General features: G+C 43.9%; 1 protein-coding gene across 7 annotated transcripts; it reads left to right on the top strand.

Annotated features, from left to right (window-relative positions):
* The first annotated feature begins 2,527 nt into the window (after positions 1–2,527).
* On the top strand, positions 2,528–14,667 carry KIAA1191 (KIAA1191 ortholog). Of its 7 annotated transcripts, none has more exons than XM_063086241.1 (9): positions 2,609–2,696; positions 3,817–3,924; positions 4,168–4,258; positions 6,309–6,487; positions 9,208–9,322; positions 11,701–11,825; positions 12,733–12,839; positions 13,041–13,183; positions 13,293–14,667. In XM_063086241.1, exons 3-9 carry the CDS (start codon positions 4,231–4,233, stop codon positions 13,499–13,501), a joined length of 906 nt encoding a protein of 301 aa, XP_062942311.1. In that variant the 5' UTR covers positions 2,609–2,696; positions 3,817–3,924; positions 4,168–4,230; the 3' UTR covers positions 13,502–14,667. The 7 variants fall into 7 exon arrangements, with proteins under 7 accessions (XP_062942310.1, XP_062942313.1, XP_062942311.1 ...); XM_063086242.1 differs by having other exon boundaries at positions 3,817–3,929; XM_063086240.1 differs by lacking the exon at positions 3,817–3,924 and having other exon boundaries at positions 2,528–2,696.
* The last annotated feature ends 84 nt before the right edge of the window (positions 14,668–14,751 follow it).

The raw sequence follows: 14,751 nt of genomic DNA, 5'->3' as shown, positions 1-14,751 counted from the left end.
TAATCACCTCATTAAAGACCTTATCTCCAAATACCATTAAATTCTGATGTATTGGGGGTTGGGACTCCATCATATGAATTTTGGGAGAATGCGATTCAGCCCATAACATCAGGGACTGTGTCTTTCTCCCCAGTGTACCCCAAGCACCAAGCACAGTGCTTGACACAAAGTAAGACACAAGAATGTATTTTCTATCTAACCAACTGCTGCAGACTAGCTGCATGACATTGGCCTGGTTCAGTCTGTTCTTTGCATTTTAGTTGCACCATCTGCAATAGCAGGTTGGAGAAGTTGATCTCTAAGGACAGTCTGACAGTTCTAGCCCAGCATCCTTAAGTTAATTTCTTCAGTGAAGTCTTTCCTCTTTATCACCAGAGGGATGTGTTTCTTCCACTTGTGACTTCAAACCTCTTGCTCCAGGGAAGTTAAAGTGGAGAAGCTGAGGCCAGCTGCCTAGATCAGCTCTTAGCTGGGCACTTGGTCATAGTGCTCAGAAGCCAAACTGTTAGCCGGCCACTCAACCCTGGATTTGAGTTTCAGTTCTGCCACTTCCTGGCTGAGCTTCCTTTTGCCAAGGTCCCCTTGAGAGTATTAGTTTCCTCTGCTGCAGAATGGGCAGCGGACGTGGGCAATTCCTGAGCATTACTAGTTGGAGTACCTCATCTATAATGATACAGGGGACAGGTTTCCAGATAGAGCACCAGCCTATACATCCCCCAAATACAAATGCCTCACTTACAACCAACCATGTGACCAAGTTCCTGTCTGCTGATGGGTCATGAAAGCTTTGGCAGGTCTGTCTAGGGAGTGGACATTTCTGAGGGGTTGGACTGGTCAGAGGGGGCAGATGTGTAGAGGAAGGCAGGTAGGCAGAATTTTGTCCCACTCTCTGCCCCCTGCCTCATGAAGTAGGAATGCAGGATGATTTGGGGCATCTAGAATGCAGGACTCATAGCTGAGTATGGAAGAGAGATCCTGGGCAATTCCAATTTCTGAGGCTCCAAGTTTATTAAGGTATGAAATGCCCACAGAAATGAGAAAAAACAACTCAAAGACAAAAGCATTTAGAAAATTACTTTCTTGGTAAGTGTATGTTGTAACAGGCAACCAGATTCCCTGGTCAGCCAACACAGGGACCCTTGACTGTTGTCTGTCATCAGATAAGAACCATGTATATAGTCAGACCTCAAAGACCACCTTCCCAATGATGCTGCCACTCTTGGGGAAATAAAACAACTGTGTACAGAACTGGACCCATGCTTGGCTGAGAACCAAAACCAAAGTCAGAAAAAAAAGCACAGAAAAGGGGGTGGGGGAAAGCTCTATTACCACAAGAGATCTATCCCAGGAGCTGAGAAAGATGGCCTGACCTCAAACAGCTCAGTAGGTGCCCTTCCTGGGCCTCACGATTTAGTCACGACTGACTGACTGAATCTGCCATAGCTGGGACAGGAAGCCTAGGCAACCAAACTATTTAGCAAAGCAATTTACTTGCAAAGAAGGCTTGTAAGGGAGTCTAGGCTTTAGAAGCATTAGATCCCCCCTACCTGCCCCCCCCCCCCCCCCCGAACACCCATTTAAAGGGGAAATCCCATGAGATTGCCAAGATTCACAGTCTGCTGTTTGTGGAAAACATCAGTTTCTCCTACCTGCCAAGGTCAAGACATAGCTTCAGACATTGGTACCACAAAAATCAGGGAAAAAGTTGTTTTAATCGGCGAGTCAGTAACTTCCAGGAAAGGCTTAAGTTTTTTTTTTTTTTAATAGAAAGGCTGAAGTTTTTATGAATTTGTTTATAAGAACTAAATGAGGAGATTCTACCTTATGATTTGTATGAGGGTGCAATTGCAAAGTGCTGTTTCTTCCTCTCTGACTGTGAGATGTGATATGCACCCCTCCCTTGTGGGAGAAGAGGGGCAAGGTGTCAGCTTCGCTTCCACAGAGGATAAAAAATATGGCATATTTAAAAAGTTCCAAATTAACAAAGTAACGCTTTTAACACACACACACACAGATCACACTGCAATGTAATTTATTTATAAGCTAATTATAGAATTTATAAAATTCTATAATTTGTGGCTCACTCAAGCGCTCTGCTCTGGAAATGGCACTCAAGTTCAAAGTTGCCTGAGCAAAGCCTCTCAATCCTGCCAGTATGCCTGGCCAACCCCAACTGCTGAAATTGAAATGTGAGATCCACTCCCAACCTCTATAGTCCTCCTGGGGTGGGCTTGGGTTTGAGGATGTCACTTTCCTATGCCATCTCCATCTTCCCTCAGCCTGTCACGGACCCAGGCACAGAACAGGCATTGAAAAAGTGGTGGTAAAACGTGGCCCATCTCTCCGAGCTGACGGTTCCGCACACTCGCATTCGGCGCGGTGGCTCCCCGCAACCCACAGGACAGCTAAAGGCATGGGGCCACTAGATCGTGAACTACAATTCCCAGCATGCCCCGAGCGCCTCCAGGGCCAAGTCTCGCGCGAAGTTCCACGGTCTCGAGAGGCTTTATCACCGGCTGCCGGCCGCCCGGCAGTCAATGTTCTCTTCTCGGTGTTGGGGACCTTTGGTGTCGCCGCCGCTCTCACCATGGCTTGGGTCTGGACTGCGCCACAGCCTCTCGGGAGACGTGGGTCCTCGAAGCCTCTTTAGTGCCGGAGTTTGGGCCGCAGGCAGCTCGGCGGCAGCAGGAAAGCAGGTTACCAGACGGCGGGTCTGGGCCCTCCCTGGGGCTACGTCCTCTTCCCGTCGGGAGGGGTGCCCTCCCGGCCCATCCATCCAGGCCCGGGTCGGGGCCCCTGCATGCCTCTCCCTCCCCTTACCCCGGCTCAGAGCTCGGCCTGATCGCCCCTGGTCTCACTCGCCCCGCCGGTTGGAGTTCTCCTAATGGGACTTCTCTCTAATGATGCCCCTGCATCCCTGACGCGGAGCTTCTGTGCTTTGTCGGACCCGCCGAGCCCAGGACCCTCACTCCTCACGTCCCCGCCCTGCCCTACGCTCGGGGAGCCTCCTGATCGTGCCAGGCTCTGGCCCTATCTCCTTAGTCTTTCTTAGCCTCAAGGAGTGGGAGAGGCGGTTGGGTCAGGCCTGGCCTTTCAGGTTCGGGTGGCTTTGTTTCGTATCTGGTGGACGAGAGGCTTGAGGGACGGTGAGCTCTAGAGTGGGGCGGGGAAAAGGAGAAGGGAAGGGGATAGTTCTGGGGCGGGAGTGTTCCCTGGACTGGGATGATGGCTGAACTTTGTTTTTGCGATGCTCTTTAGTGAAGAACAAACTGGTTTGCTCTCGTAGCTCTCTCGGACAGAGGGGGCAGTAAATTGAAAAGCTAGCAACTTGACTTTCTCAGGGACTTGTAAAATGGGAATGGGACTACCGGCAGATGGGTCGCTTATCTGTGACCTTGGACTAATCACTTAATTACCTCCTGATTTTTGTTTCCTTGTCTTTAAGTTTGGGATAAATAATACCTGTTTTGCAGTGTTGCTGTAAGGGTTAAAAGATAAGTTTTGATTAAAAGGTAATAAACATTAGTCAGTGTTAAAAATAAAGAATGAATTCACCAGGCCGGGCAGTTAGCTGAGTTGGTTAGAGCATGGTGCCGATAACGCCAAGGTCCAGGGTTGGATCCCTGTACCGGCCAGCCGCAAAAAAAAGAGGAAAAAAAAGAATGAATTTACCTAGTATGGTATCTAACCCCTTGCTGTGAGTCAAGACAATGAAATACCTCTTGCAAGGTTGTTATGGGGAGTAAATGAATGTATGGGAAAGTGTTAGGCAGACTCTGAATGGCTGTACCAATGCTGGTTGTTTGTTGTTATTAGAACCTCTGGATGGACTCTTCCTGGGAAGCTTTGCTAATTAGCAGCAGCTGGACAATGTTCCTCATTAACATCTGTTTGTCAGCATAGTCGTCACATCATTTCACTGTGGTAAGGTGACTTTTTCACCATGTATAGTGTTTTGTCATCTTGCAGATGTTAAGATCATGGGTGTGGTGAGACCTTTGACTTTATCCTTTTTTTCTCCCATTGGCATGTTTGTCTCCTATTGGTTCTTGTATGTATGTTCCACCTTGTAAACAAGCCATAAAACTGTGTGCCTGTCAGAAGAACAGCATTGGAGTTATTCTTTGGTGTTCACCATAAGAAAATGCCCTTTGTTATTTTTATTAGGTGGCAGGGACTCAGCTCCGAATTTTATATAGAAAAAGCACCTGGATCCCAGTCTTTCTTTCAATGGCTTCAAGACAACCAGAAGTACCTGGTAAACTTAATTCTTTTTGGTAAAGTCATGTTTGCCCTTTGTTTTGAGCTCGACAGAAACCAGTTTTATCTGAAATATATTAATGGTTACTTCTGCCACTAGGCAAGTATTTAGACTTAATAGTTTGGCATTATTTAAATATTATCTTATTAACCACTCAGCCATGGTATGAACCCAAAACCTAACTTAATAGAGAACAATCATTTTACTTAAAGGTATGACAAACTTGTTACTTTTCCTACAGATATCCAATAAGAATTCAAAATAAGTCATATAGTTCTTGTATTGTAGTATGTATCAAAGTGACTAAACTCACCCACTTTTTTGGGGGGTGGAGGGGGAGGGTGGAGGCCTGGGTAAAAGGGTACCAGCCTGGTTTAATGGCAAATTGAACTTAGTCAAGGAAATGCTTACAGCAACATTGAATGAATCTGGGTCTGGGTAGGGCAATAATTTCTGGGTTACTGAAGTCATTGGACCCTCCTTGAACTGTTTTATTGGAAGGAAAGGTGATTTTAATTAATTCTGGATCACTCAGTTTCTGATTCTCAGTAAAGTATAGATGATGGTGCTCATCTCTCAGGGTTGTTGAGAAAATTAAACATAAAATATGTGAAAATGTGTTGTTTTTGAAATTGCTCCCAAATCAGGTGGATTAATAGACATCTCCCAGTGTCCCCCAGTATAGATCCATTTCTAGGTCTCTAACATCATAAACTTGTGTCATCAGCTTGTGTTTTAGTTTGTCTTTCACTATTGCTGTGGTTGCTATAAACTCCCTGTAACCATCCACGCCATACAGTTGCATACATTAGGTTCATGCTTTGTAGTGTGGGGAGCATGGAGTGTCGCATGCAGAGTTTGGGCTTTGGCTTAGGTCTGTGTTCCAGTCCCATACGTGCTAGCTGGATTATATTGCATAAATGGCTTAAGATCTATGCTTCAGTTACCTGATCTGGAAAATGGGAGGAATATCTGCTTAATGAGGATTAGGTAAGATGAGGGATGAAAGTGCCTAGCAAGGAGGATTACTTAGTAATTATTATTTGCTTTTATGTTTGTTTTGAGATATAATGCACATACCATAAAATTCACCTATTTAAATTGAACAATTTTGTGGCTTTTAGTATACGCACACTGTTGTGCAGCTCTCACCACAGTGTAACTGCAGAACATTGGTATCACCCCAAAAGGAAACCCATTAGCAGTCACACCTCATTCTGCCCTCTCCCCAGCCCTTGGCAATCACTAATTCATTCTCCTTCTATGGGTCTGTTAGTAGTTATTATTAATGTTAGTAGGAATAATGTTGATAGCTTCTTGGTCCCTTGTTGTTGAAATGAAGTCTTTGGTGGTTTTGGACTTAATTGCCAGGCAAGTTGATGTCTTTTAGAGAGTGTGATTACATAATTTTAGCAACAGGGACATGTCACCTTGAAGGCAGGCTCTGGCCATAGTTCTGACATGAAAGGATCAGCAAACCAAACAAAATGAACTTTGCTCCCTGGTCTGGCACAGCTGAGAGTGCCCTTGAAGTGGGGTACCTGTGTCACAGTGGGGCATTCTGGCAGTCAGATCCAGTGGACATGAATGGCAGGATCAGTTGGCAGTGTTTTGTGAGAGTGGTTGCCTAAAGTCTGTGATGGAAATTGGTTCTTTTGTTTAAATCATACAGAATACTTGAAACTGTTGTTTTAAATATTTTTTGCAGGGTTGTCTTTGGTGAGGTAGGGAAGGCAGAGAATTTGCAATCAGACCTTGGTTGAACCCCAGCTAGCCGTTTTCTCTATGAACTGGGCAAATCACTTCACCATAAAAATAGATTAGGGCTGCTGAGTGGGTTAAGTGGAGAATCCAAAGTGTCAGGCATAGAGGAAGGAATTAGTATTTCATATTTAACTTTTCCTTGAATGGATTAGCTATTCTGGAACAAGCTATCCTTGCTTTGTTCCAGAATAAGTGTTTCAGAGCTTTTCTTCTTACAGATTAATTGAATGCTACTAGTATGTTCAGTTGCTGGATCCATCTTGACAGGTGTCTCTGTTCTTAGCTCTTGAGCCTAGTGGGCCTCTAGGCAAGATGTCTCTGCCTATCGGGATGTGCCGCCGGGCATTCAGCTATGATGATGCCCTCGAGGACCCTACGCCCATGACTCCTCCTCCATCGGACATGGGCAGCATCCCCTGGAAGCCAGTGATTCCAGAGCGCAAATATCAGCACCTCACCCAGGTATCTGACCCTGCTCACTGCTTCTGAAAAAACCAGCCCCTTGGTTCTCCTTCCTCTGCTCCAGAAGCCTTCAGGGACTCCCTGTATCCATGGAACTGCTCAGCAACCACTCTCTGTGTATGTTTTTTGTGTCTCAGCTATGGTGGGTGTGACTTTTTTCCTCCTCTTCCATTTTCCACAACGTTAAATCTGAGCTCCTTAGCATGATCCAAGTTCTGTGTGATCACATCCTATCTGCTTCTCCCCAGCCCCCTTAGTCAGTGATCCAATCATTCAAGTTACCCAAGATTTCTTGCATTTAAAAGGGTATTTTATGCCCCTAAGTCCTTGTTTCATGATGCTCCAATTGCTTAGAATGGTTACCCATCCTGTTCTCTCACCCCCTCCTCCCACTCCATTTGCTAAATGGTATTCCTTAAGTCTTAGCTCAAAAACCTCTTCTGTGAGAATTTTCCTGACATCTCCATCCTCCCAATAGGACTATTGCCTCTCCCTTTGAGCTCTCTGCTGTGCCATGGACCCCGTCATAATCCCTACATTACTTTATCATCTTCCATTAGCTTCTTGAGGGCAGGGCCCATATCTAAGTTTGTGTGCTTATCTGCGGTATCTGACAGAGGGCCTGGAATAAAGTAGATTCCAAAAAAATATTCATTTTGTGATTAGGGGAAAAATTGGCTCTTTCTTGAACACATACTCTTCTGCCTGCTGCAGTGCCTTTGCTATCCTTTACAAGAGCTGCCTCCTCCCAAGGCCCTTTCTGACATACACCTTGATCTCTCGCACAACCCTTGTGTGCAGTTTGGTTTCATAGGTTCTTGCACTCTTGTTGCGTGTTACTGAAGCCTGTCCTTCCTGACTTCACGGACTAACTCTCTCACCTCTGACTCTCCAACCACCAAGAATACAAGAAAGCTTATACTGTTGCCTGAATAAACTAGGCCTGCCACGTGCAGATAAGGCCATTTAACCTGCAGCTACAGTTTCACCAGACTTGGAACAGCACAATAGCTCAGGGCCTGACAGGAAGTACACAGTAAGGGTCTACTGAAACAGACCTGGGTGTGAATTCCAAATGTTCTGAGTCCTAGCTGTGACCTTGGGCACACAGCTTTACCCCTGAGCCACAGTGCTGCCATCTGAGAGATGGGAGTACTTTATTACCATGGAGGTGTTATAGGGATTAAGTAAAAGAGGATTTAAAGGGTTGGCACATATGCAGGTACTTCAGAAAGTTCGTGGAAATATTTGTGTTATCTTTTAATTCCATTTTCCATGAATTTTTTGAAGTACCCTCGTATTAGGTGTGTAGCTGATACTGTGATTACTGGCTCCCAGTTTTTCACTTAGTGAGCCATATTTGATCCTTTCTTTCTGATGAGTTTTTTCCTCTCATTACTCTCTCTGAACAGGAAGCTCCTTTCTAAGAAAGTGTCCCCTACAGCTCTGTGGAAAATTATCTGTATCAATTATCTCCTAAAATCTGACCCAGTCAGTTGTTCAGGAAAAAGCATTCTGTGTAAAAAATAGTGGAAATAGTAGGAGTAAAGGACCCTTGCAGCCTGCCTGCAGTGGCGAAGCAGTGGACTCATGAGACTAGAGCAGAGAATAAGCAGGGCTTCTGACATCGTGCTTTTAAGGGCAGCACATCCTTTCCACTTAGAAAGGCTGCTGATTACTTCACCAGGCAAAGAAATGGGCTTCCGGTTTTCTGTTGCACCCCAGCTGGAATAGCTGACAGTTTGGAACACCTGCTCTCTGGAAGGAGCGCTCAGCTTGACTCATTAACATGCAATTTATCATGTGCCCCAGCTACCCACATGTTAAGAATCAACCAACTTCCAAGTCAGGAAACAGATTCTAGTTTTATTCGAGTAAGGTCACAGCTGAAAAATATAAATCCTATTTTGTAATAGGGAAACAACATTTCAATACTTTCTTCTATGTCCCTCCTTTTTGACCATCTTACTTTTTCCTCAATTCCTTTGGAGAAACAGAGAACAAAGAATAAACCTAGTTCTGTCCTCCCTGTTAGGCCTGATCATGGTACCAGGTGTTTAGATTACAGAAGGTGGATGCTCCCAGCTCTTGCACATTAAAGATTAGGAGCTTAATAGATTTTTTTCTTTGTTTTAAAAGACCATTACTTGAACCTTTAGAGCAGTGGTCCTCAAAGTGTGGTCTTGGGACAAGCAGCGTCAGCATCACCTGGAAATTTGTTAGGAATGTAAATTCTTGAGCTGCACCTCAGACCAACCCAGACCTACTGAATCACAAACCCTGCGGTGGAGTCCAGCAGTCTGTTTAACAAACACTCCAGGTGATTTTGATGCTCTGCAAAGACTGAGAACCACTTAGCAAATGCTCTGATTAAGCAAAATCTAGCGTAGTGCCTGGCATGTGGTCAGTGCTTAGTTAATAGGTGTTTCTTATGCATTCTTAGTGCTGTTGGAAAGACATAGGCTGGGAAGGTAGTAGACCTCAGAGCTTCAAATTGTGATTTTCCCACTTTTATAAATTTAAGCTATTCACATAATCTTTATCTGTTGTCATTATGGATAGTACCTATACAGCTGGGTGGAGATGACCAACCACCCCCTTCAAATATTTCATCACTTACCAGATTAAAGGTATTTCATTAACTTTTTCCCCAAGGGAGTTATGTTTAGGCGTGTGACTCCCTTTCCATGCTCAAGTGCTTCCTTACCTCTCTTGAACAGGTGGAGGAAGGAGATTCCCCTGCCATGACCCTGTCATCGGCCACTGACATTATGGACAAGGTCCCAGTGGTGAAGGCTAGAGCCACCCATGTCATCATGAATTCTCTGATCACAAGTAAGCACTTGTCACCTTCAGAGTAGAGCGAAGTAGGAGTTGGGGAAGAGTGTAGGTTTCCTCAGCCTAACTGTGGATGACTGTGCAAACAGATGCCTGCCTTAGCAGGTCCTAACAAATGTCAGTTTGGCTGCTCAGTCACATCAGTGTTGACGCCCCCTTTAGGTGGAAGATTTGCCAAACGTTAAGCGTGTCAGTTGATTTAGGTGCATTCCTGCTGCTTTGTTGATACAATCCCATTTTCCCATATCTATCTATGTGGTCTTGGGTAAGTTACTTAACTGTAGAGACTGTTTCTCCCTTAATAGGAATCTAGCTGGCAGGTTGAGGTGAAGGTTAGATGGCCCAATGCTCAGTGGCTGGGAGCTACTGCTGGAGAAGGCAACACACCAGGGCATCTCCCACTTTCCCTGTGTTTCTGTTTTTGTTTTTTTAAATTATACAGCTTAAAGTTCGTCCACCAGGAAGAGGACTAGGGTTGGTGTGTCAAGCCTATTTAATCCTAAGAATGTGATTTGTTGTCCTCATGAAGCCCGACATAAGAGAGCTTGCCTTCTTTTTGTTAATCTTTTTTTTTTAAAGAAAATGAAATTTTATTAATATTTTTTACATTCTAGGATGTTGTTGTGGAGCAGTTGGGAGGGAAGGGGAGAAGGGAAAGGGGAAAGAAATGTGATGGAAGAAGGAGGGAGGAGGAGGGGTAGGATTGAGGCCTGTGGCACCCCCCTCGTTCCTGCAGGGGAGACCGGGGGGCTTCCAGCAGTGGGTTGGTCATTGCTGGGCTGGGTGCAGATCTCATGGGGGTGGGGTGTGGAAAAGCCCTCGCCCCTAACTCCCCAGCTTGGTAACCTGGGGCCCTTCTTGCTGCGGCTTGGTGGTCGTTGCTGGACTGGTTGATTTTTTTTTGTTAATCTTATAACAAGTTAACTAAATTTCACTCTGGAGAGCCTCTCTGTTTGCTGTGGGAAGTTAACAATTATTGGATACATAGCTCTGCTTGTCAGCAGTAGTGCCTCTACCAGGGGTAAGGTACATAGAAGTTCTCCTTGGTTGGCTCATTTTTGAAGTCAGAAGTCCTTGTTTATCTTCTCCGGGAGGAACCAGTTTGTCTTGGCCAATTTCTGGAGAATTCACCCAAGAACCAAAAGTCCAAACTCTTTCTTTGGTTTTCTCTTATTCATGCATAGATGCACTATTTGAGTTAGCAACTACTACTTATATTTTGCAAGCTTGAGAATGTGTTCTAGCAGTGTTAGAAAGCTTAGTCATTGTTCTTTGAGCACAGTATCATGCTGTGTAATATAGTAGTATAATACCCCAGTATACTAATGTCATTCACATGGGTTATTTGTCTTATTTACTTTTACAATATATGCATATTTTTATATAAGTGCAGATATAGTAGGCATACCATTCTACTTTTTTCAGTTTTTTTTAAAATAAGCCATGAACTTTTGATTTTGCTATGGTCTTACATTTTAAAAAAATAGCTGCATTTAAAGTCCTGGTATTGGTGTGCTTACAATTCATTAAATTCCTTCTCACTTCTTAGATTTTCAGGTGACTACCTGAAAATCTTTATGCATTTAGGTTTTTTTTCTTTGCTTCTATTCTGATGGAAATCCTTCCTTAGAAGAGGAATGACTAAGTCACATAGGACATCTGGTGTCTAGACTTTTGGTCCACAGCTGCCACCTTCCTTTACAAGTGTATGATGTAGTTTGTGTGCAGACTAAGCAAAAACTCAGCTGTCATTCTTTCCACAGTATAACTGACATACTGATTATGAGATAATCAGGTGAAACTCAACCAATGTTGAGCACCAGCTGTCAGGCACTGTGATAGATCGTTTCATATGTGAGAAACATCGGATCAGTAGACTTTGGCTAGTTCAAAGCGGGTTCTTTGTAGTTTGAATCTGATCGGTACCTTTGTACCACCTAGCACGAATGTGGCCTGTTTCTCTTTGACAAAGGTTTTGTGTGGGTGACAAGGGTGGTGAGTTTCTTTTAGAAAACTATATTTGTATAATTTTTACTGTTTGTCAGCTACCTGCTCCATCTTGCATTTCTAAATACAAGAAAATGTCACAGTGTACAAATAAGAGGGTAAGGAGTGTTTACCTAGAGGTTCTTCAGCTGTCCCTTTAGGAATAAACTGTTCTTTGTTTAGCTTGGTGGTGTGAGGAACGCTTCCTTCTGGTTAGAGAACCTTTGTGTGAGGTTGAGAGATACTACTATAACGTCCTTCGGAGAGAACCTTTCTCCTTGTTAGTGTGGTCTCTTGTTCCTGGGGAGAACAGTGGATATCTGTGTTGTCCTTCCCCGATTGTGATGGGAGAGGGGAAGGGGCATGACTGTCATCTCCTCTGTTCCCAGAACAGACCCAGGAAAGCATTCAGCGTTTTGAGCAACAGGCAGGGCTGAGAGATGCTGGCTACACACCCCACAAGGGCCTCACCACCGAGGAGACCAAGTACCTTCGAGTGGCAGAAGCACTCCACGTAAGCTTGTTTCTTGGGAACTTGTGAAAAAACAAAACCTTCATCATTTGTGGCTTGAAGTGTAGCTGTGGTTTAGAAGTTACCAGCTCACCGAGTTGGGGGCTATGGAGCGTGGTGGGAAGAGAATTGGGCAATAGAATTTACTACTGGATTATTCCTACCTGTGGTGATATTTCCTGGTTGAAGGCTCTGGAGCTCAGCCTCGTTTTTGCTTATCTATCTATAAAGTGGGGGTATCTGTTTTGCTTACTTCTGGTTAGGAGTATCAAATGAGATTCTCAGCCTACATATATGTGTGAGTACTTTATGAACCATAAAGCTAGTGCGGATTGGTTTGTGTCCCAGAGTGACTGACTTTGAGGGAGAGAGAGGAGAACTAGGCAGTTTCAACAGAGGTAACAGTTTAGCTGGAAAGGAAGATCATGCTCTTTATTTAATTTTTAACAAATTAAAATCAAATGGGGGATTGGAATGTTTTTGCTCTTTCATTACTAAAATTGGAATGAAGAATTTTGGTAAGGGTTAATTTAATGAAGACCAAATATTTGAATGAATAAAATAGTTTCAAATGACTTTCTTTTCGGAGAATAGCACTTTATACTGAATAGTGCTCTGTGACTCATGAAGCACTTGCATTCACTTAATCTTCACATTAATCCTTTGAGGTAGATACTATTCTCTGTATTTTATAAGTGAAGGGAATGAGGTCCAAGGTCATGTTTTAGCCAGTCGTAGTACCTGAACTCAACAAGTCTACTGACAGACTGTTGGTTTTTCCTTCCTTATTCCAGAGTAGTCTGATAATCTGTTATAAATGTTTTTCTTTGTGCCTGTAAGGTTAGAATGTAAACCAAATTGTTTATGCCCAGACTTAGCTGTTTGTCTTTCCTCTTACCCATCTGAACAGAAACTAAAGCTCCAGAGTGGAGAAATAACAAAAGAAGAGAAGCAGCCTCCATCAGCCCAGTCCACCCCGAGCAGCACCCCCCATTCGTCCCCTAAGCAGAAGTCCAGGTGAGCCCTTCCTTGCGACCTTTCTGCACATCATTACTGTGCTCCAGGAAAGCTAGTGCTGCAGACGAAGTTGGATTGAAGCCTGTGGTTTCAGACTGAGAAGGGCTAGTTCCCAGCTCCTAATCTTTTGGTGTGAGACATTTCTAGAGGTGTAGGAAGAGGATATGCTAGGATATATAAATTTTATTCTTTCTCTTTCAGAGGCTGGTTCACTTCTGGTTCTTCCACAGCCTTACCAGGCCCAAATCCTAGCAACATGGATCCTGGAAGTGGGGATAAGGACAGAAACTCGTCAGATAAATGGAGCTTCTTTGGACCAAAATCCCTCCAGAAGTATGATTCAGGTAAGGCAGCTCCTTCAAAAAAGAAGCAAAGTGGCAGGGATTTTACTTTGTTGTATATTGGGTGCTGCCTACTGATTTCAAAATCATTTGCTCTGATTTTCTTCTGTAGGAGGTTTTGCCGCCCAGGCCTACGGAGGAGCCCAGAAGCCCTCTCCAATGGAAGTGATCAGTGCCCAGGCCACTCGAATGGCTGAAGATCCAGCAAACTTCAAGCCACCCAAAATGGACATTCCAGTGATGGAAGGGAAGAAACAACTGCCACGGACCCATAAGCTCAAACCCCGTGACTTGAATGTGCTCACACCCACTGGCTTCTAGAGCTCTTTCTTTTCCAGGGACTCTGGATAGAGGGTTTATCTCATCCCCCCTTTACCTTGGCTCTGACATAGGAAAGGCATATTTGAAAAAACCTCTTAAACTGAGGGTAGAGCTGGAAACATTTGGTTTTTGAGACACATTAGTGTAAAGCTTGTCCTTCTGTGAAAGAAGCCATTTTGTAGTGCTTTAAAGTTAGATTAGATCATCTCAGCAGTGATGTATGGGGGACCTCATGATCTATTTTTGTATCATTTACCCTAGACAAGAACTTTGATCATTGCTTATTAGGTAAATAATGTTTGTGCTCTTCCAAAACCCAAGTTTCTTGATTCTTTTGCCATTGTCAGCATGAACAGTGACAAATCATGGCATAGAGGTGCTCACTGAGTAGTCTAGACAACTTTGGCCCTCTTGACTGCTGGTGCTGTGCTCCAGCCTTATCAGGGGGACCTAAGATCTGTTCGAGATTTGGATACAGTTAAAAGCCAGACTTGGCAGGGACCCCCCTTTCTAGGCTGAAACTGGAATCACCTTGCTTTTTGGTGGAACTGATGGGTCTCTTTGTTCTCCAGCCTGTTCTTTTTGTGGTGGCTCTTGGGCTGGTGCTGTTGGAGGGAGCTTTCTCTTTTATCTGTCACAGAACAAACACTAGTGTTGCATGTCCTTCTTTGTACTTTAAAGTGAGATTAATTTAACTTCAATTTGGTTGCAAACTTCCTAAGGGAGAAAATTTAGTCTACTGATTTGGTAAAGTATGGAGGATGGTAACTACAGTTAGATTATAGTCTTGAGGTTCACGTGAAAGTAGTGTCACCTTATTTTGATTTCCTTGTTCAGGTCAGGGCTTGAAATTTTGGGGTAAGGTGGAAGAATTCAAAATTTTTCTATACAAAAGCATTTTTTACCAAAATGAGCCTCACACCTATTTATGCAACACATACTTTACTGAGGAAAGGAAATTAGGGAGACTGCCTTTTTATTTCTCCCCACTGTGTACATGGTCATTGTCTTGAACATGTCTCAAATACCTGCTGTTTTTTGGTTTAGATAGTATCTTGTCTGTATAAGGAGCTGACATTTCTGTAGAGAGGCCTTGGAACCTAAAATTATCAGAACAATTAATTTATTTGTGTCTTCTGTTACGATCTCTTGTTTTGACAATAAAAATCCTTACTACTTTCTCATATGTGGGTGTCTATTTTTTGTCCTGTCAAGAATAGCTATTCCATTCTGCCTACCCACAATCAGGG

This window comes from Cynocephalus volans, chromosome 2, assembly GCF_027409185.1.
Source record: "Cynocephalus volans isolate mCynVol1 chromosome 2, mCynVol1.pri, whole genome shotgun sequence".
NCBI lineage: Eukaryota > Metazoa > Chordata > Mammalia > Dermoptera > Cynocephalidae > Cynocephalus > Cynocephalus volans.
Note: the sequence above shows the minus strand (reverse complement) of the source record. Positions and strands in the feature narration are given on the sequence as shown.